At 44.2% G+C, this 25,699-nt stretch overlaps 1 protein-coding gene across 1 annotated transcript in view; it reads left to right on the forward strand.

Annotated features, from left to right (window-relative positions):
* The window catches only part of SND1 (staphylococcal nuclease and tudor domain containing 1), a 550,040-nt gene that overhangs the window by 324,655 nt on the left and 199,686 nt on the right, over window positions 1-25,699 (forward strand). Inside the window, exons 13-14 of the mRNA XM_006861100.1 lie at window positions 2,703-2,813; window positions 23,130-23,202. Coding sequence (XP_006861162.1) covers window positions 2,703-2,813; window positions 23,130-23,202 — 184 coding nt within the window. The remainder of the gene's footprint in view (window positions 1-2,702; window positions 2,814-23,129; window positions 23,203-25,699) is intronic.

Raw genomic sequence — 25,699 nt, forward strand, 5'->3', positions numbered from 1 at the left:
TCCTTTGTGTGCCTCGAACTGTGCTGGACACGGGTTGAAAGTCAGAAGGACATGGCCTTGCTGTCTGAGAGCTCATAATGTAGCTGGGAAGGTAGACAGGAATCTGTCAGCTATGTTATTGTGGGAGGAGTTACACTGGGGGTGCACACCCCAGGAAGAAGATGCATGTGATGTGATCCTCTGGAGCTGGGCACTTAGTAAATGTCCAATCAGTGATGGCCATTGTGGCTTGCTGTATTTTTACTAGGTTTTCTGCTGAGTATCAGTACCATAACTTTTTCTCCCGGGGAAATCTGTAATTAGGGATAAGACTGCTAAGGGAACACTGTTCAGACTAAACTTCAGAGGCATGGATGAGGAAGGTGGTTGGCGGGGATGGAGTGAGCTGGGAACCACAGGCCTCTGTTGTTTCTAGACATTTGCTGACAGCATAACAATGGACAGAACAAGGAAGGACTGTGCCCTTGGGTTTTTTTGCTGGCCATGTAGGTTCTTAGTGGCGGTGTCCGACTCCTAGCAACCCTGGTTAGGGTTTCTGAGGCTGCATATCTTTAAGGGAGCAGAAAGCTTTATCTTTATCTCACTGAGTGACTGGTAGATTTGAACTGCTGGCATCGCAGTTAGCAGCCCAGCTCATACTCCCCTACGCTACCAGGGCTCCTTTAGTTCTCCTTTAGTTCTCAGTAAAGTCTGTGAATTGCTTTGAGTAGCACCTGCAGCAGTAGATCCTGAAGACATTTGTGCTGCTGAGTTCTGTAGTATTTCCTATCAAAGCTTTTTCAGTGTGCATTTTCGGTGCCCGATCCACCATTCCAGCTTTCTCTTCTGGCTCCCATGTTTTGATGTCAAATGTCAGCACTTGGTAATTCGAAATGCAATAGCAAATATGCCTTTGTTATTTTGGCATTTTCAATCATGAATACGTTGAAGCCTGTCAAACATGGAGTTACCCCCTACTCACTCCTAAGTCTTCTCGGTAGCTCCTTGGGGGATGGAGGCTGTCACCTGCCCAGGTTGGAATCCCTGGTGAAACCCATTGGCAGCCATCCCAATGCATCAGTATCTACAGTGCTGTTCTGTGGCTGTTCCCTTCTCCACGCTGCCAGTCCCAACCCTGTGATAAAGACAGTGCTTGCCAGCACACTTCTGCAGTGACTCAGGAGACAGGGTGGCCAGCAAAGCAGCCTCTTTGTGGGAGTGGATTTGGAGAAGTGCTAATTCTGTGGTGGTTTGGAGATATTAATATCATGCTGGCAGTAGACACACAGGCAGCAGAGGGGCCTGGAACGAGAAGAGAGTCAGCCTCTGCAGCTTTTCCTCTTTTCCCTACCCGCACATATCTTGTTTTGTTTTTTCTTAAATAAAATTTTTTTTAAAGTTCGGCCTCCTGGGTTAAGCTTGCACGTAGACTGGTGAGTTCGTTCCCACTTCTTCTAATGGACTAGTCTCTAAGGATCACTACTAGTGTGTTAAGAGTTAACGCCTGTTTCAAACAACACTAAATCACAACATATGGTACAGTAGCCTATTGCTTACTATTCCCCCTCCCTGAAGGGCAGCTAACCAGATGGCTCGAGTGGGGCCTTTGGTGTATTCATGACAGACACAAAGAAAGACGGGACCAGCACTCTCCCACCAGCATGGCATGCCTCCTGTTTTCCAGTGTTTGCTTCAGTCAGAGTGTGAGGATTTTGTTTGCAGTCCGCAACAGATTATAGGTCTTTTCTCTTGTTGAAGGAGCCCTGGTGGCAATGTGGGTTAAGTACGTTAGTGGTTCAAGCCCACCAATCGCTCTGAGGGACAAAGATGAGGCTGTCTGCTCCTGTAAAGATTTTAATACTGCCAGACCAGAACAAGGCGTTTTCCAGTCACTATGTAAGTTAGGAAGAAGGTTTTGAGAAATTGAGGTCATGTTTTTGTGCATTTCGATTTTACCTGTGTGCCTCATCAGTTACAGTAGATTTCTCTTGAAATTGTTTTTGTTGAATTGAAATTCCTTGTTATTGTTAAAAGCCCTCGAGTCAGTTCTGACTCAATAGTGACCCTGTGCAGGGTTTCTGAGGAGCGGCTGGTGCATTTGAACCAATCACCTTGCAGTTCAAACTTACTTTGAGGTCAAGTGCTTATCCTATGGCACCACACCAGAACTCCTCCTTGAAGGTAGTGGCTTGTTTATATCATTCTCTAAATAGCTTTGCCTAATGTGGGCTTTTATTATTACTATTATTGTGAACTGAGTGATAGTTTACATGGGTGAACATCAGTTTTACATCATCATTTCATTGCTGTGATTATAGTCTCCTCTGTGCATCATCATTCAACAGTGTTTGCTTCCATTCCCTCTGTTTTTTGTGTGTTTTGAGGGGGAATGGGGTGGGGAGATGTACATGAAAACTCTCAGGAACATATAACAATTTAAACAACCAAAGGGCACCTAATGTGGGCTTTTAACAGATATTTTCCACTAGGTTTCATGTATGGATTGATTCACCATCTGAGTGTACTAACCTGAAAAATGCTGAGCAAGGGAAACGTTTATATGGATCTCTAGCTTAGTAACTCATTGGTCTTGAAATCCTTGGCCTCTCCCTCCCTCTGCCCACCCGTGGTAAGACCTTCAGGTGCTGCCAACGGGGATTATTTCCGTTGACTGAGCCCCATGTGTCCCTCTAGTGCTCACTGACCTGTCTCTTCTGTTGCAGAAACATCGCGGAAGCTCTTGTCAGTAAAGGTCTAGCCACTGTGATCAGATACCGGCAGGATGATGACCAGAGGTCCTCACACTATGATGAGCTGCTTGCTGCTGAAGCCAGGTGAGATGAGCAGGTATTTCAGGGGACACATGGGAACCCACAGCCCCATTGGGTTCTTTCTCCCAGCCCGTCTGTCCCTGAGCAGACAATGTAGGAAAACAATATGCTGAGAAAGCTTGTATCCTTGTGTGAGTCTAGTTCCCCCATGAAGAGAAGAGGGGCACACCTTAGACTTGCTCTCTAATCTTGATTACGCACACGTTGGGCTGCATGTTTGGAAACCTATAAAATAGGTCTGTTTTAGACAGGATCTTTCCATGTAGATATTATGAAATGACATGTGAATTAGGAAGCTGTCTTAGATGTCTTCATTATTACCATCGTTCGCATCATTCCCAGGCACTGGCAGGGACGCCTGTCGCTGTGTGTCATACTACTGCCTCTGCTTCTTACCTCCAGACCTCTATGCCCAGCCCCTCCCATTTGTCACCTCTAGATCTTTTGTCATGTACAGAGGAAATGAAAACATTTATTAGGAAATGAGTTTGGTTTCATACTTGTGACAGCTGGCAGGAGAGCATTTGAGAAGCCGTGTGACATTTTACTTTTGTCCTTCATCCTTGTGGCTTGTGGCCACATATTGCTCAGCAGGATTTCTTGCCATTGCCACTCCCAAGACTTCTGTCCCTGGCAGCACTGGTCAAGGGTCCACTTAGTTCTAGAAACTTAGGGACTGCCAGGCTGTGCTCTTCGGTTAGAGGAGGAACAAGTTTGGGCATGTCCTCTTGAAGCTCTGCCATTGAGATCACTGCTCTCTGGCTAGCACGTTGCCCCGATGTGAGACATTTTCCTCTAACACCATGTCACATCCTGATGGAGAGACCGTCTAGAGATGGTCACACAGAATGGCAGTTGAGAAATCTGTCAGGCTGTTGTGGCTTTTTGGATTCTGTCCTGTGGGGATTTCCGAACTCTTGAGCAGAAAAAGCACAGTGGAAACACCAGGCACTGCTTGCTGCAGGTTCATTATGGACAGTGAAACCGTGATGTAGGTAGTTCCGAACTGGTGTTTCTCTTCATTGCTCCTCACTTCCTTGTTGTCTTCTCCCTGATTATCTAGGGAGGCCAGCCTGTATCCTCCCCCTGAGTGGGAGGGAACCTGTCGTGCTGATCACTCAGCTGCTCTGGAAAATGGGCATAATTGCTAAACTGAACTTGAGGTGGGATTCCGGGCGTGGATGCCGCCTGGGCAAGTTCAGTGTGTGAGTAACTTGCAGAGTAGGTTATATATTTCCAGTCTAGCGGGAGCCCTTAGCACATCAGTGGGGCACATAGTCATATTTTCTGCCCTGAGTTTCCTCTGCCGCCAGTGAGTCTTTAATTCTGACAGGCAGGTAAGCATGGAAATAATTTGCAAAACTGCTCTGGAAAGTGAGACCACATACGTTTTTATATTCTACTAATGATCGTTGTGTTGGGCTGTAACATTGAATGAGTATGCATAGATAACTGGCCATGGGTTTTTTTGTTGGTTTAAGTTCTTTTTTAAGAAGAACGCAGTCTCTTTAGTCTAGTGTTCATCTTGAGCAGAAGAAATGTAACAAGATGCTTGCCTGCAAACATGGTCAACTGCCTGCCTCGAGATAACTGTGTTGAGCCATTGCTTTTAGGCTGGTGGTGGAAAATTTGGCTTCAGGGTCATTGCCCTGTTGCGGGTTGAATAAAGGAAGAGAAATGAAGCACTTTCCAGAGCCTGGAGACACTTCCATAAGGCCACACAAGCCAACACGAGCCGTCAGTGGGTTTTCCTGGGGAGTCGTATTGTCTGCGCCCAGTGCCATGTTCTAGAAGGTAACCTCCAGCAAGGGGAGGCACGGGCTAGAAAGATGCATTCCTGCTAGATAGGAATGGTGATCTCATCAGTGCAGAACAAACCCCTTTTGGAGATTAATGAAGTTGATCCATTTGAAGACCTTTTGTGGCACCCTGCTTCAGTGGATGCTCTCCTTCCCCATGGCCCACTCCCCTGGCTCCCTTAGCCGTCTAGCGACTTCCGTGACATTAGAGCCTGTCAGAGGTCTTTTTACACGCTGCTTCTGCCCCTTCTCCTGCTGGCTCTTGAATATTATCTGACTTTAGGGTTGTTTTCCCCTAGATAAATTATCTGTACTTTCTCCAGTTGAACTCTGCCTTGTAATTTTATGTATCTGTCGATGTGGTTCCTCCACCTCCCAGCTTAGTGTCCTCTGCAGAGCTCATTAGTGAATTGTTTGCTCTGTTTCTGGGCCCGGAGTAGATCCCCTAAACAAGATGGCTTTGGTGTTGACCCCAGTCTCTCACTGCCTGGACTGTCACTTAACTGTCTTTTGTTTGTCATTCTCCAGCCACTTTTCAATCTCCAGTGATTGTGTACTGAGCCAAGCCAATTTGAATTAATTTCCCAAGTAAAATTTCTTGAGTTGTTGTATCTAATGCTTTAGCAGAGACCAAATTAATGCCATCTGCTGTGTTCAGACCTCCATTCCTCCTGCAGCTCTTTCGGCAAATAATAGATGGGTGAAGGTAATGTTGCAAGGCCCTTCTCCTTAGACTCTCACCATAAAACAGATTTCTTTGCCCCTGCCCTAAGGTGCCTGCCTTTGTCTGTGGTTATCTCTAGTGATATCACCAATGGTACACGGTGCTCCTCCACTGACTTTGCCTTCCAGAGCACTGCTCAGCCAGTAATCCTTTTAGAGAAACATTGTAAGCTTTGGGGAAAGGGCATCCTGTTAACTCAGCTGACTTCTTGGGTCAGTGCAGCTGGCTGCCTTCTCGGGGCTCTGCAGGTGTGGTTTCCTCTCTGAAGGTACAATTGGCCAGCCTTTCACAGTTGCTTCTGTTGGGAGCTCAGAGGAGGGTGCATTAGGCGCTCCTTGGGAAACCAGGTGAGACAGAAAGGAATGAAGAATACCAATTTGCAGCTGACCCATTGCTTTCAGGCCTGTCTACAGGCCTGCCGGAAGCAAGCTGGGACCCCCTCAGCAGCTTCATGTAGGTTTTGGACTCTTCAAGGTACCTTCACTCCAGTGTCATCCACTTCTGGGCAGCCCTCCTTATACTTCCAGGGCAGGCTTCCTCTGGAATAAGTTACATCTCGTTACAGAATGAATACACCCCAATTCCAACAGGTGACCTGTTTTCTGTGCGCCTTCCCTTGTCTGTCATCAGCTGCTTTCTCCCATAGTACCTTGTGTCCTGACAAGATAAGGTTGTGGCGGTTTTCTATGTGCTCTCAGGCTTTGCTTTGTGAGCTGTGTGGACAAACCCTTGATTTTTTCCCGTTGTTCTGAGTGTTCCAGTATGTGTCCTCTGGATTTTTAGTGGCCTACACTTACTGGAAGGAGCTCTGGTAGCACAGTGGTTATGAATTGGGCTGTCAACCGCAAGGTTGGCAGTTCGAAACTACCAGCTGTTCCATGGGAGAAAGATGAGGCTTTCTGCTCCCGTAAAGATTTGCAGCCTCGGAAACCCTGTGCAGGGTCACTATGAGTCGGAACCGACTCCACGGTACTTAACAGCAACAACACTTACTGGTGTGGCACTGTGGACTAATGTATCACTGAAAAGTCATTTGAACTTCAAGTTCAGTGGTTCAAGCTCACCAGGTGCTCCTTGGAAATCCTATACAGGGTTGCTATGGGTCAGAATCAACTTGACAACACTTAACAACAACAACACTTACCAGTTGGTCTGCTTCTCTAGAGGCACCCTGTACGCTCCTAAGGGAGCATGGCACATCCTTCTTGTCTGTACCATCCTTGTTTATCATTACTGTGTCACCTTTTCCAGTACTTCCAATTCTAATTCCATCCCAGTGTTTCTCTGCTAGCTGGTCTGCCACATTATTAGTTTGGGTGAGTGTTCTAAACTTAAGGTGGGGAATATCTTATACCCTTCTGAAATATTTCCAAGATATTGAGTCATTATTTTTTATAAAAGATTCCATATGCTGTGTTCTGTGTATATGTCATACCCAACTTGATTTTGATAAGAGAGAATACCAATCCTTCAGCTTCCCTGGTATCTTCCAAGTGGCTCCCGTTGTGGACACTGAAGACTGTAGTGGCTAATGGTTGGAGTCAGATCACAGTCTGGCAGTGTGCCATGTTCTCATGAGGTGCGTAAACACAGGACCTATCTTTGGGATTTCTCCTAAAGTGACCAATAGACTCATCTATCTTTTAAGACGTCCTAGAAACTCAGAATCTGTGGCTTTTTGCTGAAGAACAGTAGTGTGAGTTCAGCAGTGAGAGTTGTATTCCTTTAAAGACCTTCTAATTCTAAGATTGTGTGGTTTCAAGGTAGGGTGTATATATAGTCAGGAAAGAAATTGATGCCCCAGCTTGACTGTGGGAAAGCAATTGTATTGAACAATCCCTGGTCTGAGCAGATTTAAATGAATTTGGATTCATTCTGGACATACTTAATGAGGTTTGGGTTATCTTGGGAGAAGGGAAAAGGGCAGGTTCTTGCTTATCTGTATTCCGGTTCTTGCCCAACACACTGCAGACCCAGACACAGCAGTGATGTCCTCTGTCTTGGAGAGACAAGCATGAACCTGCCCACATATCAGCTGTCCTCCCAGGTCCCCCAAAGGACTATCTTTTCTGACTGAGGAAACCTTTCAACATCCCCTTGCTTTAAAAGAACAAAACTAGTGCTTCTGTCTGGCTGACTTCTACATCTCCAATCTCAAAACCCCATATACCTGTGCTCAGTTAAAATCCAATCACCTATCCCTGGCATGGTTTACGTTTGCCAGCGTGGTTGACAGTGCCCTCCAATGGTCAGTGTCTCTCTGTTGGAACCTTTAGGCAGCTGGTGCTTGCCTGCCATTCCAGACTTGTTGATAAAAAGGTTCTAAACTTGGTATTCTTTCTGTCATTGCTGAGAGGGAAACTGGGTTTTCCTTTGTCTTTTTAATTAAGAATCTCTGGGTGGTTCAGTTTCTGGGGCCAATGGCATATTTATGGAGGGGATTTCTCCATAGCATTTCAATAGGGTGGGGCTGGGGCACTTAGGCGTTTAAGTAAAAAAGCAAGCACCTTTTGATCAGATTCTTCATACTTTTTTTTTCCCTCACGTTTTGTTGATACTCACTAGGGCTTCCTGTACTAGGGAAGCATACAACTTCAGGACTTTTAATGGGAGGGGTCAGTACCACTGGTTTTTAACAACTTTTAGATTTGTTTACTGTCTTGATTAGAAGCAAACTTCATTTCCATGTTAATCCAGTGAGAAAACTGGTGTTGAATTTTGATTGTGCATGTGCTCTGAATTTTTAACCAGGGTATATTCTTAATGATAAAGATCAAAGACTACAGCTTTCTTTATGGATTGTACCTCAATTTAAAGAAACTGAAAATCCTGTCAACTGGACCAATAAATTGTTGTCTAGTGCCATTGAGTCGATTCTGACTCATAGCAACCTTATATAGGGTTTCTGAGGAATGGCGGGTGGATTTGAACTGCCAACTTTGCAGTTAAAACCGACCTTCAGTCCAGTGTGTATCCTACAGTGCCACAGCAGGACTCAAGAGATCAATAAATAGCACCATGATAAACAAAGAAATGGAGAAAAGACTGTAATTGCCAAAGACTTCATTTTGCTTGGATCCACTATCAACACTCATGGAAGCAGCAGTCCAGAAAACAAATGATGTGTATTGCAATAGACAAATCTGCACAAGACCTCTTTAAAGTGCTCAAGAGGACAAAGGTGTGCCTTGCCCAAGCCATGGTATTTTCGGGTGCCTCATATGCATGTGTAAGTTAAACAAAGAGTAAGGAAGACTGGAGAAGAAGCAGTACATTTGAATTACGGTGTTGGAGAAGACTATTGAAAAGTACCATGAACTGCCAGAAAAACCAATCTATACTGGAAGAAGTACAGCCAAAATGCTCCTTAAAAGACTGGATGGCCAGACTTCCTCTCTTATACTATGGACATGTTGTCAGTAAGGACCAGTCTCTGGAGAAGGACATCATGCTTGGAAAAGTGAAGAGTTAGTGAAACAGAGGACAAACCCCCAAGGACATAAGTGACTTAGTGGCTGCAGCAATGGGCTGGGACAAGTTGTTTCATTCTGTTGTGTGTAGGATCGTTATGAGTCAGATTTGACTCAATGACATGTAACAACATATCCGATTGTGTTCTTGTCACTGTTGGATGTCCTTGAGTTCATTTCAGTTTATAATGGCCCGATGTGATGTCAGTAGAACTGTCCCATTGAGTTTTCTAGGCTGTAATCTTTATGACAGCAAATCGCCAGGTCTTTATCCTGTAGAGATGCTTGTTGGGTTCAGACTACCAAAGCTTCTAGCAGTCAACTGCTTAGCTCTTCCTCCACCAGAACGCCTTGGATCTATCCTATACCAGGGTAAGGATGATATGGATTTAACCAGATCTGCAGGAAAACACACCATTCCTCTACCCGTGGACAACAGTTGTTCAGGGCTGCTTTGCCTGACATGCAGTGCCTCATCCCCCCTTTTCTTCCTCTTTATTCTCAGTTTCGTGAGTGTATCCTGGGTCCTAGACATTGTGATAATAGTCGTGAACAGAAAAGACACTAGACTCAGCCCTTACAATGCAGGCTATCTAGGAGGAAGAGGCCCGGAATAATTGTTGTAGTACCTCCGGATATTGCTATTTGTTCTCGCCTCTCACTGTTCTCATGGTGTCTCCTGCTTTCTCCCTCTGCACTGTTAAGACTGCCTGCCTCACCTTTTATTCCAGCTCTCATTTCAATTAAATGTCCCCATGAGAGCACCTCTCAGAAAGCCATCTCTCCCGTCCAGCCTCTGTTCTTATCTTCTCAATAGTTTAATGGTGCAGCTTTAAATAAACCAAGATTTCTCACTTTAACTCTAATAATCTCAACAAGTGAAATTTTTTTTTAATATAGCTAGAACCTCTGGGTTACTATGAAGACAGAGCTGTGAAGTTTTTCTCTCTCCTTCACTGTGTAACCGTAGATGCCGCTACCACCAGAGTACGGCTGGCTTTTTAGCACGAGCATCATGGAGAGGCCGGAGGTGGGTGAATGATCGTCTGTCCTCTTCTCCCAGCTGCATTGCATCATGCCAGTGCAGCTGGCAGCCCGCAGAGAGAGAGGCTGGCGTTTCCCTTACGTACCTAATGGCTGCCTTTCTTCTTTAACTCTGGTTCTGCGTTTGGGGGCTCATGTCATGAGCTTGTTAATGGGACTCAGCACAATTCCGTGTGGGGGATTTCACTATTGGGGAGTAGGGTGGATCAACTCCTGCAAGTGGATGTGATAACAGGAAAATGCATTCAAAGAGCTGGTGTGGGGAAGTGATTTGAGACACAGCTGAATGTGGGGAAATTTAGCTTTTCCCTTTCTTCAGAAAAGATGATGCACTCAACATCCAAATAGCAGTAATCAATCTGCATTTAAGGCAGCACAAATGGCCACTTCTAGAGAGCTGTATAATGTCTCCATTTCTAAGTAGTTTTCTCCTTCAGGATATTAAGAGGATTTGTTCACGCTCTTCATCCTGTCCTTCTCTTTCCTCACACCCACCCTCAGTTCCTTCGGAGATAACTCAAGCATTGAGACTTGTCATGGTGACGAATGTGAGGGAGTTGGAGTAAAGTTTGAGCCTATTAGCTTTGTCTGCCATCTTGCATACAAAGCGGTGGGTACTTTCACAGGCCATGGTCAGATAGCTTCCAACTTTCACATTCCAACCACCAGTAATTATCAATACATCTTGATTACATGTTTGATCAATTTCAGACTGAAGTAAGACTGTCTCCTTGCCCAGTCTCTTCTGTAAGCATTTGTTTGGACTCATGGTTGTGTTCCTTCAGAGAAACTATTCTAGACTAATCTTCTTAAATGGTTTGGGTCCCTCTATATGTTCAGCTATTAGCCATTTGTTTCTCTCCAGAGCAGCTGTCCATTCTCTCCATCTCATCGTTTGCTTGGCCAAGAAGAGACTCTTGCACTTTTTACAAGATCTCTGATATTCAATATATTGAAGATTATCATGCTGGGGAATATAATTTCAGTCCTAAATAAATTGCAACAGTAAAATGGTAACACTTGGCCCTAAACTGTTGGTGCATACGTTTGAATAACAGTGCTATTAACTGGTCTTCCTTGTAGGCGTATGGATATTATCCTGTTACAGACAGCATTATATTTCAAGAGAGATCTTGAAATACTCTTTTTGATGATGTATGCAGCACCATTCCTCTTCAATTTGTCATTCCTGGCATAGTAAATTATATCATTAGATTCAAAATGACCAATAGTAGTCCATTTCAGTTCACTAATGCCTAGGATATGTATGTTTATGCATTCCATTTCATTTTTGACAACCTCCAATTTTTCTAGATTCATACTTCGTATAGTCCATGTTCTAATTATTAATGGTTGCTTACAGCTGTTTCTCCTCATTTTTATGCCCATCAGCAAATGAAGGTCCCAAGAGCTTTACTCCATTCTCATCATAATCAGCTCTACTTTGAGCAGACAGCTCTTCCCCAGTCGTATTTTGAGTGACTTCCAATCTGATGGGTTCACTGTCTGGCACTACATTTAATAATATTCTGGTGCTATTCATCATGTTTCAATATTCTGGTGCTATCCGACAGTGTTCCACTGCTGTTCGAATGTCTACAAGGAAGACCAGTTAATACCACTATTATTCAAATTTACTCACCAACCACAAAAACCAATGCTGATGAAATTAAAGAATTCTATCAACTTCTTCAGTCTGAAATTGATCAAACATGTAATCAAGATGTATTGATAATTACTGGTGGTTGGAATGTGAAAGTTGGAAGCAGAGTAAACAGCATAAAAGATGACTGTATACCTGGACCTCACCAGATGGAATACACGAAATCAGATTGACTATATCTGTGAAAAGAGGTGGTGGGGAAAAGCTCCATCTTCAACATAGAAATGGTAAAGCAAATGAAAGAAATGAGATAAAAGACCTGAACAGAAAATTTCAAAGGACTGCTCTAGAAGACAGTGTCAATTATTATAATGAAATGTGCAGAGACCTGGAGTTAGAAAACCAAAAGAGAAGAACACATTCAGCATTTCTCAAGCTGAAAAAACTGGAGAAAAACTCAAGCCTTGCTTTGTAATACTGAAGGATTCTGTGGGCAAAATACTGAATGATACAGAAAGCATCAAAAGAATATAGAAGGAATACACAGCTACTGTACCAAAAAGAAATGGTTGATGATCACCCATTCAAGAGGTGTAGCATATGATCAAGTACTGAAGGAAGAAGTCCAATGTTCACTGAACACAACATCATTACTTGGCTAATTGTTAGAAATTTGAATTCGTAAACCTCTCTTTACCTCCTCACCCACCTACTGAATTAGAAACTCTGGAGTTGGTTGGCTACAGTTACTTAGCAAGTCTTTTAGGTGATCCTAATACCTTAAAGGAGCTCTGGTAGCGTAGTGGTTATGAATTGGGCTGTGAACCGCACGTCAGCAGTTCAAAACTACTAGCTGATCTGCGGGAGAAAGGTGAGGCTTTCTGCTCCTGTAAAGATTTACAACCTCAGAAACCCTGTTCCGGGTCGCTATGGGTTGGAACCGACTCGACGGCACTTAACAACAACAACAACAACAACAACAACAAATACCTTAAAGGAACTCTAGTAGCGTAGTGGTTACAAATTGGGTTGCTAACCTCAAGGTCGGTAGTTTGAAATTACCAGATGTTCCGCAGGAGGAAGATGAGGCTTTCTGTTCCCATAAAGATTTGCAGCCTTGGAAACCCTGTGTAGGGTCACTATGAGTCGGAATCGACTCCACGGTACTGAACAACAATAATACCTTCAAGTTTAAGAACGACTGCCCTAAACAGTTTCTGATTAGAGTACTGCAAGTGGTCAGGATCGCTGCTACACCAAGTGGATGTCCTTCTATGGCAGATGATTGTTTTCATCTTTATTATAATTGCAGTCCCAGTCATGGTGATAAGTTATAGACAATAAGGCATGCAGTGGACGACTCCTGGCTTTCTCTAGTAGGTCTTGGTGTGGTGTCTCCCTGTGATCATGGCCGTTGAGTCAGTTGATCAGATCTTCATTACCTTTGACTCTTGCCTAGTTCCCCTTCTTCAGACTCTGCATTCTTGACTCCTTAATTCAATTCCTTCTGAGTAGCCTCCACCTGCTCTTGGCTGATTTAATGTGAAATCATCTGGAGAGCTGCTCTGCTTGCTTGATTTGGTTCATTTGCAATGTCAGGTGGCTTAGTGGGTCAGATAGCGGAGTCTCTCTTTAAGTTTTGCCCTACCCTCCTTTTGCTCTAATCCTTGGAAATCTCTCAGGAAACTGTAGTCCGAATAATTAATCATTGGTACATCAGTGCACAGAAGTTGATAGCTCCTTGTGAAGGGGAAATCCGCTCCTAGTTTTCTTTCATTTGTAGGATTCTTTGCATCTAAATTTCTTGTAAGCTCCCTCATGCATTTCTGTTTTATCTTAAGCTGCCTCTGACTTGCCCCATCCAGCTTTGGACCCAGAAGTCAAGAAGGATTCTTTTCCATTCCTCTTGCTTTCCTATCATGTTCAGAGAGCCAAATCCTTCCGGAGCTGACAGTGAATATTTTCCAGTCAATTCCAGTACAGGGAGCTCACACTGGAAAACACCGTTTTCCAAACCACAAGCCAAGTTGCTTTTCACTCAATCCAAAGGCACGGTAACATTTTCTTGTCATGTGTTTTTTATCAACTGCATTCATAATGAAAATCAAAAGTACATGGTATAAAGGAAACAAGTATAAATTGCTACAATTTGATGAACTTGACCTATACTTATGGGTATAATAGCTCAAAATACCAACTGAGAGGGAAGGAGTCTCCACATCAATGATAATTCTGTTCCTTCTATTAACAATTGTATCCCCTCTATATGCACAGAGTAGATAGGGATGGACAACTTAGACATTGGCTACCTAAAATGGGAGGGGCTATAAAAGCACAAAGTGACTGGCTTACAAGTTTTCAAGAGGGAGTTTAGTTTGAGAGTGTGAGGGGTTAGGTAGAATTACCACTGAATAGTATTCATCTTGACTAGATGGGTCTGGTTAAAAGAGATGGGGGTAACAGTTCTGACTCACGGGGACCCTGTGTAGGATTTCAAAGGAGCAGCTGGTGAATTGAGGTTGAAACCAACCTTGCAGTCCAGTGCATTGTCTCATAGCGCACAGCAGAACTTCTCTAGAGCTGCCTAATTGCTGAGTCAGATCATCAAGTTCTGTCTCCTATCATTGTGGGAGTTCAAGAAGAGATACGACAACCCTCATTCATGGTGATGATAGGGAGATCTTGGTTAAGTAGCAATTCTTTCAGTTCTCATTAAAACGTGTACACACTTCAATGAAAAAGAAAAAGAGATGGGGATAAGATTCTTATGATTCAATAGTGATTAATTGTTATCGTGACTAATTGCGATGGTCACAACTGTAAAGGTAGAAGTTTTGTAACATAAAGGGGGGAGTAGTTAATCTCATAGTCCAGGAACAGAGGACTCTAGGACCATCAAGGGAGAAGAGCACAAGCGGAATGTGAGACCTTATACAGAGGAGCAGTGATACCAGAGATGAAGACATGGAGAAATATGAGTAAGCTGACCCTAGATTCATAGAAAGAGAAAGCCTGTGTGCTGGAGGTCAGGTGCTGATGGCCATGAGGCAGGCTCGCAGAATGTGTCCTCTAGTTGTTTAAATGATGATATATTCCTGAGTGTTTTTTTGTACAGCCCCCCACCCCCACTTCCACCCCCAAAGAAACACAGACGAGGAAACAGAAGCAGATAACTGTTGAATACTGATGCACGGAGGAGATGGGAACCACAGCAATGACATGATGAATGTAACACGGATGTTCTCCCATGTCAACTATCACTCAGTTCACAATGCAAACTTTTTAAAAGTACATGGTATAGAAAGGATTTTGGTGAGCAAGTCACGAATTGCAAGAGTGGGGAGAGAGAGATGGTTCGTAGGGATACGTAAGGAAAAAGCCCACCCAAATTAAAGGGTCATCCACAAAAAGAGTCCACGTGGCAAAGCTGTGTTTGGTGTGCTGCTCCTTGAGAATGGGAGATGGAAACAGAAATGCTGCTCCTTTGTTGTGGTCCCAGCAGCTCCACTTCTGTGAATTTATCCTAAGGAAGTAATTAGAGTGGTGCCCGACAGTTTGTCTAAAAGTGATTCCTCATGGCATTATTTATAATACCAGAAACAGGCAATATTCACTGAAATATCTAGCACTAGTGGTTTGATTAAATTATGAAGCTACATCAATATGATGGATTTATTGTGTAACTGTTAAATATGATGTGAAAAAATTAGCGACAGAGGGAAGCGTTCATGTAGCTGCTGGCGTTCATTTAGCTTTTGTTTCTGAGGGGAAAAGGCGGCTTTGCAAAACATTTCCCACTATGTTGCAAATTTTTTTAACGTGTAAGTGGGTGGGTATGTGTGTATCAGCACTCAGGAAAGATGTTAACGGCACATAGATCTTGGAATAGAATGATGGATCATTGCTTCCTAAAACATTTCTTTGTTGGGCTTGTATTGCTTTTGTAAGCAGAACATCAAACATTAGAAGACTGATGTCCCACCTCACCTTTCTGAGATCTGGTCCTCTCAAAAAGTCTTTTGACTGATAATAATCAGCTTCCTATTGCTGCTACTCCTTTGAGCCTCATTTGGGACAATGGAGTGTGTGCATAGCTTTCGGAACTGTGTTCCCCATCCAATGTAGTATGGGGCTGATGTTTCTGTAGTTCTCTGCCGTAGAGCCCACAGGCTTTTTATTTGTTTTCTTTATGCCCTTCTTTCTGGACTGCAATCCACTGCCATGCCTGCCACATTTCTTCCTCACATTAATTGTAGACAAGATGATGGCCTAGACTTCTTGATTTGCTTTCCTGCCACATACTACCTGCTGACTGCCTCCCCTTGACTGTGTTCCGGTCTCTGCTCTCCATCTATTCTTTCTTATCAACAGCCACTCTCATTTTCAGTAAAAATGCAGCAGCCTGATCTCAGCCCCACCTTCCACTCTGCACCTGGGACTGTATAATGTGTGGTGGGACCCTGTTGCTCCCTCCAGCTGCTGAGGCCCCAGTGGAAATCCCAGAGGAATTGTTTAGTACTGCCGTGTTTTGGTGATATCTGTATTCGTCAACGTGACCTGAAACACAGTGAGAGGTGCCATAGAAGTTCCACAAGTTATTCACTCTGTGTTCTGCTTTTTAACCTTACCTGGGGGAATTATTTTTCCCTCTCCTTAGTCATTTATCTTTTCTTCTCCGGTAGGCGTTCCCTTTACTCCTGCCACTTGATTCTGTTGTACTGTTTCTTGTGGTCAGTTGATGCTTTTGCCCTTCTTCTCCAGGGGACTTGATGCTTTGTTCTTGATGCTCCTCTGCTCAAAGGAGAGGTTCAAGAAGTCAGCCTTTATCTTTTTCTCACCTTGCCCTTCAGAATAGGAAAACAATGTGCCTGATACTGTGGTCAGATAGGAGCCTGTGAGCCCAGAAGAGCCAGCAGGTCCAAGTGTCCTGTCTAGCACTCACTTGGCTTTATCCATGTTTGTCTCCAGTTGGAAATATTCTCAGTGTTCTGCATTAGATGCTCGTCCTAGGGCATTTGTTCAGCTGTAGTAGGCACACAGTAATTGAACTCGATGACCCTGAGTTTATATAATTATGTGAACATAGCTTTGTGTGAAAATACCATACCAAATATGAAGGACAGAATCCTAACCCTCAAAGGGCCTGTAGTCTAGCTATAGAATTGAAGATTAACCCACAAAACCATTTGAAAGGAACCTGTTGCCATTATAATGCCATGGTGCTGCCCTGTGTGGCATCCCTGCAGTATTGCTTATTAGAGGTCTGCAGTTAAGCAAAAACTCTTCTCATTCTATAGTACAGACCTGCAGGAACTGAGGACAGAGGTGGGAGACATGAAGAACTTGCACTTGGGGGAGCGGTAGGAGAAAATGGGCCTAGTTGTATGAGAAGGAGTATTGAAATCATATGACGACTGACATTGTGGAGGCCCATGAAGACCAAGCATAAGAATTTCAACTTAATGCAGCAGACTGATGGTCTCTGGGGTAGAAGTAAGAAAGCGATGGATGTGATTGATTTTTGCTGAGAAGCCTTATGGTTGCGATGCACATTGTCCAATCAGAGTAGTAGGCAGCATCCAAAGGGACCAAATGAATTTAGATCAAATATTCCTGAAGTCACTTTGGAATAAGTTGGCTAAGGCCTGGACTAAAATGGTTACAAAAGGATCAAGCTAACTATTGGGAAGGAAATGAGTGTTGGAGGTATAAGAGAAGGCAGAAGCCCATGTCAAGGAAGTGTTGGTCTCTGGTTACCAGGAACATATCGTTAAAGGAATATTAGGGAGGAGGAGCCATACATTAGGCTCCTTGCTGGTTGGCTTCCTCTCTGGCCGGTCATTTCTCCATCACCTTTCTGTTGGATGCCATCTCTGTTCCCGGCACTTTATTTCTTTAGATCCGTTTGATATATGATAGTCATTCTTTTTGTGAGAATCTCATGAAAGACATCATTCCCCAGGAGAATTCACATATGTGATTCAACTGTCAATTCAAGGTAGATCATAGATACTCCCAGAACTCCACCTGATGCTCACAAGAACCTTCTTATGATTGTGGCAAACTTGGATCTAACCATCAACCTTTTTTCTTGTGAGTTTCTTGGTAAACTGATAAAAATATTTCTCTAGTATCACAGCCTGCATCACTGAATTGGGATTAAGATTTTGGTCTATTTTTGGAGCCAAGATTGACTGTTAGATGTGTCAGCGGGGCTAAGGCTTGGTTGTTTTATTCAGACTCTTAAGTAAGCTCCAGCCTTCTTTATAACCACTTTTTTTCTGATGGCTATCAGTTACCCAAGGAGCGCTGGTAGTGTAGTGAGTTACAAGTTGGGCTGCAAACCACAAGGTTAGCAGTTTGAGTCTACCAGCCAGAAAGATGCAGCTTTCTGCTCCCGTAAAGATTTACAGCCTCTGAAACCCTGCACAGGGTCACTGTGAGTCAGAACTAGCTCCATGCATACCCGTACCACCCAGCAGTTACCCAGTTCTTTATGGATCATTTTAGGAAGCATCCTTAGTCTTCCTAAAATGTCGGTTCTGACCCATAGCAGCCGTATATGACAGAGTAGAATTGCTCTGTAGGATTTTTGTTTCTTTGTTTTAAGAATGTATTTATTTTGTTCTTGAGAAGATACACAGCAGAAGCCATAGGGTTTTCTTGACTATGTTCTTTATGGGGTCCGATGGCCAGGCCATTCTCCCATGGAGCTTCTGAGTGGGTTCAGAGCGCCAACATTTCAGTTAACAGTCAAGTCTTATCTGTTGTTCCACCTGGCCTCCTCCTAGGAATTGTTCAAATACCTTTAGAGTGTTTTATTTTCTGTAACTCAGGGAAGTCAGAAATGTAGTTTAGATTGTTAGACAGGTTGCTTTCCTGTGAAGTTTAAATTCTGTTTTGTTTGTTGAATGGGGTTCCTCTCCCACCTTCGACCCCTCAGCAACCTAGAGGGCTGCGTTTCTATCCCTCCTCTGGATCTTACTTCTCTGTGCATATGTGACCGTGGGCTGACTCTTCTAACTGGTGATGAGTTGGGTCCATTATGGATGCTGCTTCTTGGAGAAGAAAGCTCCTGAGGAGGAGGAGCAGGCTGTGTTCTGCCAACTGCTTCCTTTCTCCTGGGCAGCCCAGCACCAGGCTGCCTTTGTGAGAAAGCCACTGTTGAGCAAACGCAGCAGGACAAGTTGAGAAGTCAGGAATTGTCCGCCCTCCCCTAAGATAAGGGCTGCAAAGAGGCAGTGTGGGGATGGAAGATGAATGTCTCTTCTGGGGGCAGGTATCAATGGCAACCAGCCTTGACTAACTGACTAGACTCCCAGATCTCAAGGACGGAGCCCCTCCCCCAACATACGCCTCACAAGCTATGTTCGCTGCCAGAGTAGCCCCACTGCAAGGCCGCACACTGTCTCCAGCAAACTCCGGCTCACCACACTTTTGTTTTCCGTACACAGTCCCACGTGACATAACGTCCACGGTACCTTTTGTAAAATAGGACTTGATGTGATTTGGACATTGTGCCAACACCACGTCATAATCCGGGTTTGCTTTTTTTTTAAGTATCTGAAATAAGCATTGTACCATGCAGTGATCATCGGTGTGCAGAGAGGGGTTCGCTTTGGTGTTGGGTCCTCCATCCACGTCACTAGCAGTTTCTTCCTGTCTGATAGAGGTCCCCCGCATTTTTGGTAACCACGTAACTTTCAGTGAAGCTGATCCTTTAGCAGCTTGGAGAACCTTTTCTTTGTTTTTAAGGACCCTCATGATTGTCGATTGCAACATGCCTAAATTGTGAACAAGAGCTTCCACTGAGTTTCCACCTTTGTGTTGTTTAATGACGTTTTGTTTCACTTTCAAATTGATACTTCTCATTTGCCTAGTGCTGCTGCAGTCACTAGCACTAGCTTTGCTGATTAGGAAGCCACCTGCACAGCACAGGCATCTTTTCAAATGTAAGTCAAACAGAGCTAATGCTGTAATACCCAAGAGATGCCTCATATCTGAGATTGGATAGTGCTGCCTAGGAGTTGAAGCATGCTGTTACTTGATCACTTTTTAGCGAGAAGTACAGTACGTCCATAAGCCAGTGAAGTCAACATTTTTTATGACTATCAAGACATATGAGGGGACTTAAAAAAGTTCATGTAAAAATTCCATTATCTTTTAGTCCCATTTTTCCACAAACTTTTTGACACCTCTTTATATATATTGTTGCTGTTGTTAATTGCCATTGAGTTGATTCCTATCCATAACAACCCTGTATAGGGTTTCCAAGGAGCAGCTGGTGAGCTTGAACCACTGACCTTGCAGTCTGACGTATTAGCCCACAGAGCCACACCAGGACTCCTTGTATATATTACAGGTTATATATATTGTCTTATTCTATACCTGACAGTCAATCACTTTGTATATGGGAGACATGAAACACACATGTTGTGTTGGGGACATTCCATTCTCTGACCAGGATTTCTGAACTGTGTTATACCCTTGAGACCACAGACAGGTGTATGATCGAACATTGCCCGAATGGACGTTCTGCGGCGCCTAACCGTATACAGCTCTCAGGTGGCCACTCGGGTGTACATTCTCACAGTTCCCTCCTGCAAACAATTGTGGGAAGCTGCACTCCTTCCCTCTTTTGGATCCTTAAGTATCCTCCAGTTACTGTTTTAGGGAAAAGTTCTCGCTACAGCATCAGTTTCCTGACAGGCTGAGATACTTTCTTGGTGATGGCTCACCATGGACTGTTAGTTTCCTCAGAAGTATGAGAACATGAACCCAAGCACACTCAACATAGGAAAGGAATTAGACCATTGAACTCATCTCTCAGCCATTCTGACCTTTTGTAGCCTGAGTCTGGTAGACCACTTAAACTTTAGAGTGCTTCTTCAGTGGGCATTATTTAAACCTAATAATTAAGCCTAATGATTTTAACTTTGAATTTTGCATCTATTTCGTTAAGAACTAACAAAATACTTCTCAGTTTATTTAAGATGTTAACAGTGCTACTCTCTGCTGCCTCTTGAACGTGCCTGAAATTGATCCAGTTTAACAACCATATCTTAAATAAGAAAAAATTAAGCCAACGAAGGGTTTTTCAAAGTTAATGCTTGCATGCAAGTAAGTATTCTTTGTAGAAAAAAGGCAGAGCATACACAAATGGGTTCTGTTATTATTTTATACACAAAAACTTAATTTAAAAGAATCCTGTGTACACTGTTTTCTCTGTTTTCAGTTTGTGGTGTTATATTTTCCCTGTGGTAGTATGCGTAGTTTTGATGAAGTCCTGAATCTCTGCTATGGCCAAGGGCTACTTAAGGTCACCCAAAGAAAGCTCGCTCACTGCTCTTGCCTCCGGAGCCCCTGCTTTCTTTCTCAATTTGACTGGGGTCCTGCTCTTCTTCCTAACGGTGTGGGAGATACTCGGAGATGCTTGCAGCCTCAGAAAGGGGCACGGCGAGCTCAGCAGAGCTGGAACATGGACCTGTCTGTGCCGAGGGCAGATCCATTTATTCTGCTTTTCCTTGCTGTTGGAGGAGGGCAGGCTGGAGGCAGTTTGTGCCTCAGAGGACCAACAGAGCTAAGTGGGCCTGGCCTTGAAGGAGGGTGACTTCTAGTCCAGCTGGCAGTGAGCTGCCCTGCCTCACAGACGCTTCCTCCTTTAGGCTGTTCCCCTAGAGTTTGTGTAGCAAAGCCAGGGAAGCCTGTCACTAGTGGAAGACGTTGTAGAAATAGGACACATTTAATAAAGAAACAGGGAGCGCATTGACTCAATATGGTAAGTACTGCACTGCGAACCACAAGGTCCATGGTTTAATCCTCCAGCCACTCCTAGGGAGAAACATGAGGTTTTCTACTCCTGTAAAGATTCTAAAAGCCTGGGAAACACTATACAGAGTCAAGAACCGACATGAAGGCACTTAACACCACCCATAATAGGAAAACAGGGTTTGGGGATGTGAGAGAATTGGATTCTTTATTGGCCACTGGTCACCTCAGACTCAAGGCGGCCCCACATGTGTCAGAGTAGAACTCTGCACCAGAAGCTGTTCAATGCATGGTTTCTCAGCCAACAGATCATGGAGCCTTCTTCCAAAGTACCTTTGGGTTGACTCAAAACAGCCAACCTTAACCCTTTGTACCACTAGGGGCTCCTCCTAACAATTGGAGAAATGATCTCATCTGTGAGCTTGGAAATCCCAAGGAACCAAGGGCAAACTGTACAAGTCAGTCCAAGTCGGTGATCGTTATTAGGAGCCCTGCATAATGTAGATCACTGGATTTTATCACAGTAGTGAAAATGCTGACCCAGTTGCAGTGTCTTAAGCCGAAGCCCTTGATTCTGATTATAGAAGAGCCAATGGATTCAAGGAACCAGAAAATCCTTTCCTTCAGATTAGAGTTGAGTGAGTGAATGAGTGAATTTTTGTTTCCTTGTTAATTCTGCCCTTTTCTGTCTTTCCTGGTTGTGAAGGGAATGCAGATTATGAAGAAAGCATTTTTTTGTTTGTTTGTAGTTTGTTGTTTCTGAACCTCAGGCATTTTATACTAGCAGAGAGGCAGACCCCAGGATGGAGGAAGGGGAGCGAGGGGATAATAACAGCCCACTTTTCACCCAGTTTGGTTTATGGGGTTTGATTTAGGAAGTTAAGGCCCTGAAAGTAGCCCCTGCAGAGTGGAGGCATCCCTATTGCTGGTAGTTAAGTGCGAGTCCACATGGGAAGAAGGGGAACCAGGCTGCTAGTAGGAGCGCCTCAAGTACTGACCCAGCGGGTTGCTCTCTGGACAACCTGTTGAGCACAGTCGAGCACAGAAACCCAGAAGCAGGTTTATCTCCATCAATGGGGCACATGCCTCCTATTCCTGTTCTTTCTGTCTCTAAACTCAGAACAGTGCCCAGCTGGGATCTTCAGGGCTGGCAAGATGCACCAGGGGTCTCTCCCAGTGCAGTGACATGGTGGGGGGAGAGGGGCTGCCCATCAGCTTTATTCTGTGGGCCTTCAGGGTCTCAGTTAGCCTTAGCTGGCTATCCCTGGTGCTGCCACTCTGGGGATTAGGAGAGAAAGCTGGGAGACAGGGATCAGAAGTGTGGCATAGTCCCAGGTTTTCCTGCTCAGGCCTCTGTTATTGCAGCCGGAGAGGGATTGAGAATGAGGTGGACTATCACTCCATAGCATTTGCTCCTTTTTTTCCTACTGTTAAGTGACTTTTCTGTATAATACTGCTTCACTCAGGGCAGCTTTTTTTTTTTTTTACCTAGAAGGAACTTATTTCCATTAGAATTGGAATGCTGGCTACGTATTTTGCATTTAAAATGTTTCATGTGATTAAACACTGAAAGAAAGGTTATTACTACTTATGTTTCTTATGCGTGTACTCTTCCAACTGATTCTTCTTTGTGCCTGGAACAATGCCTGTAATGGGGAAACAAGAATGGAGGTCTCTCTGATTAGCAGGAACACCATGAGTTGAAACTGGCAGCCAAGTTCCAGGGCCTGGGCCTAGGAGAAAAGGGAGCAGGACCATTTGTCTCCACCCAACACACTTGCCCAGAGTGGCACCTCCACAGTGTCTCCTGTGACCCAGGTCAACGTAGGTCACCATCTTAAGGACCGTTCCTTCTTTATCTGTTTCCATTGTGATTTTTATTTTAACCGTTTTTTCCTTCTTCCTTCACAGAGCTATTAAGAATGGCAAAGGGTTGCACAGCAAGAAAGAAGTGCCTATCCACCGCGTGGCAGATATATCTGGGGTGAGTCATGTCCCTGGGCAGAGCTGGGGGACTCCAATGCACCAAGACCTTGTGGGCTCACCCGATGGACGTCTAATGCACCAAGACCTTGTGGGCTCACCCGATGGACGTCTGTATCTTTAGGCTCTTTATGGGCCTTTGTACGGGGCTCCTGCATGTGCAGCCATAAGCCACTGCTATGGCGTGCATTCTGACTCACAGCTGCCCTCGAGAGGCTTTCTGACACCATACATCTATCTTTACCAGAGCAGGAAGTCTCATCTTTCTCCCACGGAGTGGCTCGTGGGTTGGAACTGCTGACCCGGCAGTTAGCAGCCCAATGCCTGACCCACGGCGCCACCAGAGCTTTCTGTTTTCTATTCTGCAAAAGCAGAATTTAAAGCAGACCAGAAACCTGCCATCTAACTCTTCCCACTAATGGATTCTATGTTGCTTTTCAAGTTTTAATGATTATGAGTTAGAAGATACTGCTTTCCTGTTGTATTGAAATTACTTTTTAGAGACAAATTCCCTGTTTAATTCTGATTGTGCATTGGAAGTCTTAGAGGAAGAAAGTCAAGTATAGACTGTGGGACATGTCTAACAATGGATCTTGATTTTCTCGTGACTTCTGTTTCCCTGTCGCATGTAAGTGGGAGGGGACCGAGAGACACGTGAACGTCCTTGGGGATAGTAGAGGGAATACAGAAGAGCCAATGACACAAAGGCCATGTCCAAATGTCTTTTTAGTGATGAGAGCATTAATCTTGCATGTGGAAGACCTCTTGGGCTGAATAGTAGATGCCTTTGCTAGTTGAGAGGGTCTATTTATTCATTTATTCAACAAATATTTATTTAGTGGCAGTCTGTGCCAGGAACTGGTTACACACTGAGGAAAGAACTGATAAAGTCTCTTCAGTCAAGTGCAAGAGAGATAAGCAGCGCCAGGTTGTGAGAACTGCTCCAAAGAGAAATGAAGCTGGCTGAGGGATGCGGAGCCCTGCCTGGCGCTGGTCTCGGTAAGGTGTTCAGGAAGGTTCCTTGGCATGTCCATTCGCCCTTGAAACTGAGTCACCTTTCATCCAAGTCTGTGTCCTGTGTCTGGAAGATCTTTAGAGATGAGAGGGGGAAAAGCTAGTACCTTAGAGCATTTGCCTGGGGCACCAAGAAGACCACACTACTATAAGCAAAAGCTTCAAGAATCCATTTAGCCCACAGCCTTGCGGAATTATCATGGGATTATCTTCCTGCAAGCTTGTTCCCAGGCCTGGCTGATGTTTGCCTGCTGTCCTCCATGATTGCTGTATTAACAAAAACAGTCAGCCAGTTCACCCTTGCCGAGGTATAGCTCTAGCCTGTGCTTTGGAAGCCATAGGACTCTGCTGGCTTTGCGGTCTGCGTAGCCGCACACTGCAGATTACATATGAAAGAGTATTCTTGAGGTGGAGACCCACCTGCCAGTGTGCTCTCCTAATAACCAGCTGCAGTCAGTTGCCCGTGATTCACGGCAACCCCATATGCAACAGGGTTTTCATTAGCAGATCTTATAGAATTGATTTCCAGACCTTTCTTCCGAGGTACCTTTGGGTGGAGTCAAACTACCAACGTGAAGGTTTGCAGCTGAGCGTGTTAGTCATGTACCACCTGGCTAGTGACATCTGGGTTCTAAGAAGTGCCTTTGTTGCTATCTTTGAGTTTTATGCTGCCTCCTACCTTGGGGCTTTTCTATGGTTTCTTAATCCATTTTTGTGTTTGGTAATAAAGAGATCTTTTGAAAGTTGTCTTCATTTTTCCCTTTCCTTTTCCACTTAAACTGTAGCTTTATTTCATACATATCTTCATCCTTATTTCTGTCAGGATTATTGGAGAATTGGTTTGCTTTTCAGTTATTTAAAAATAACTGCCAGTTAAATTTCCCTGAGTTATCACATAAATAAAACAGGAAAGCATGAGCAAGTGGGAGACAGGAAGTGAAAAAGCAGTTGAATTTACATAGATGTCAGGTTCGACCTTGTCTGCCTGGATCACCTATTCTTCAGCTCAGATTACAGTGTTTGTGTGATAGAGGACTTTTGTCATTTTCCCCTGCTGACCTCCCCTTCTTTCTGTCACAGTGCTGTGTTCAGTGTGCGTGTGTGAGTGTGTACTGGGTGCCCTTGTGCCATTTAAGTGAGATGTATGGGTTGGCTGCTTCTGAAGCAAACCAGAGATTTGGCTGTCTGAGGGAAAGGTCGTCATGTGGGGTCAGACAAGCAAACAGCCTACAGCGTGACAAAGAAAAACAGCACCAGGAATGGAGGCGATGAAATATATGCACACCTATTGGTCTCATAAAGGTTCCTTAGTTTTTATTTAATCTGTAGTTTTTTGGTGTTGAGTTCTCTGGATACCTTCCCCTCTTAGTTGCTGGTCACAGTTTTTTGAGCTGATGTCAGTGTGCTTCCAGAATAATTGACTGCTGACCTTTTATCCCTTTCCACAGCCCAACACACATCCTTGGCCTCCCCTCCCACCTCAC

The sequence above is a fragment of the Chrysochloris asiatica genome, unplaced genomic scaffold (assembly GCF_000296735.1).
Source record: "Chrysochloris asiatica unplaced genomic scaffold, ChrAsi1.0 scaffold00041, whole genome shotgun sequence".
Classification (NCBI taxonomy): domain Eukaryota; kingdom Metazoa; phylum Chordata; class Mammalia; order Afrosoricida; family Chrysochloridae; genus Chrysochloris; species Chrysochloris asiatica.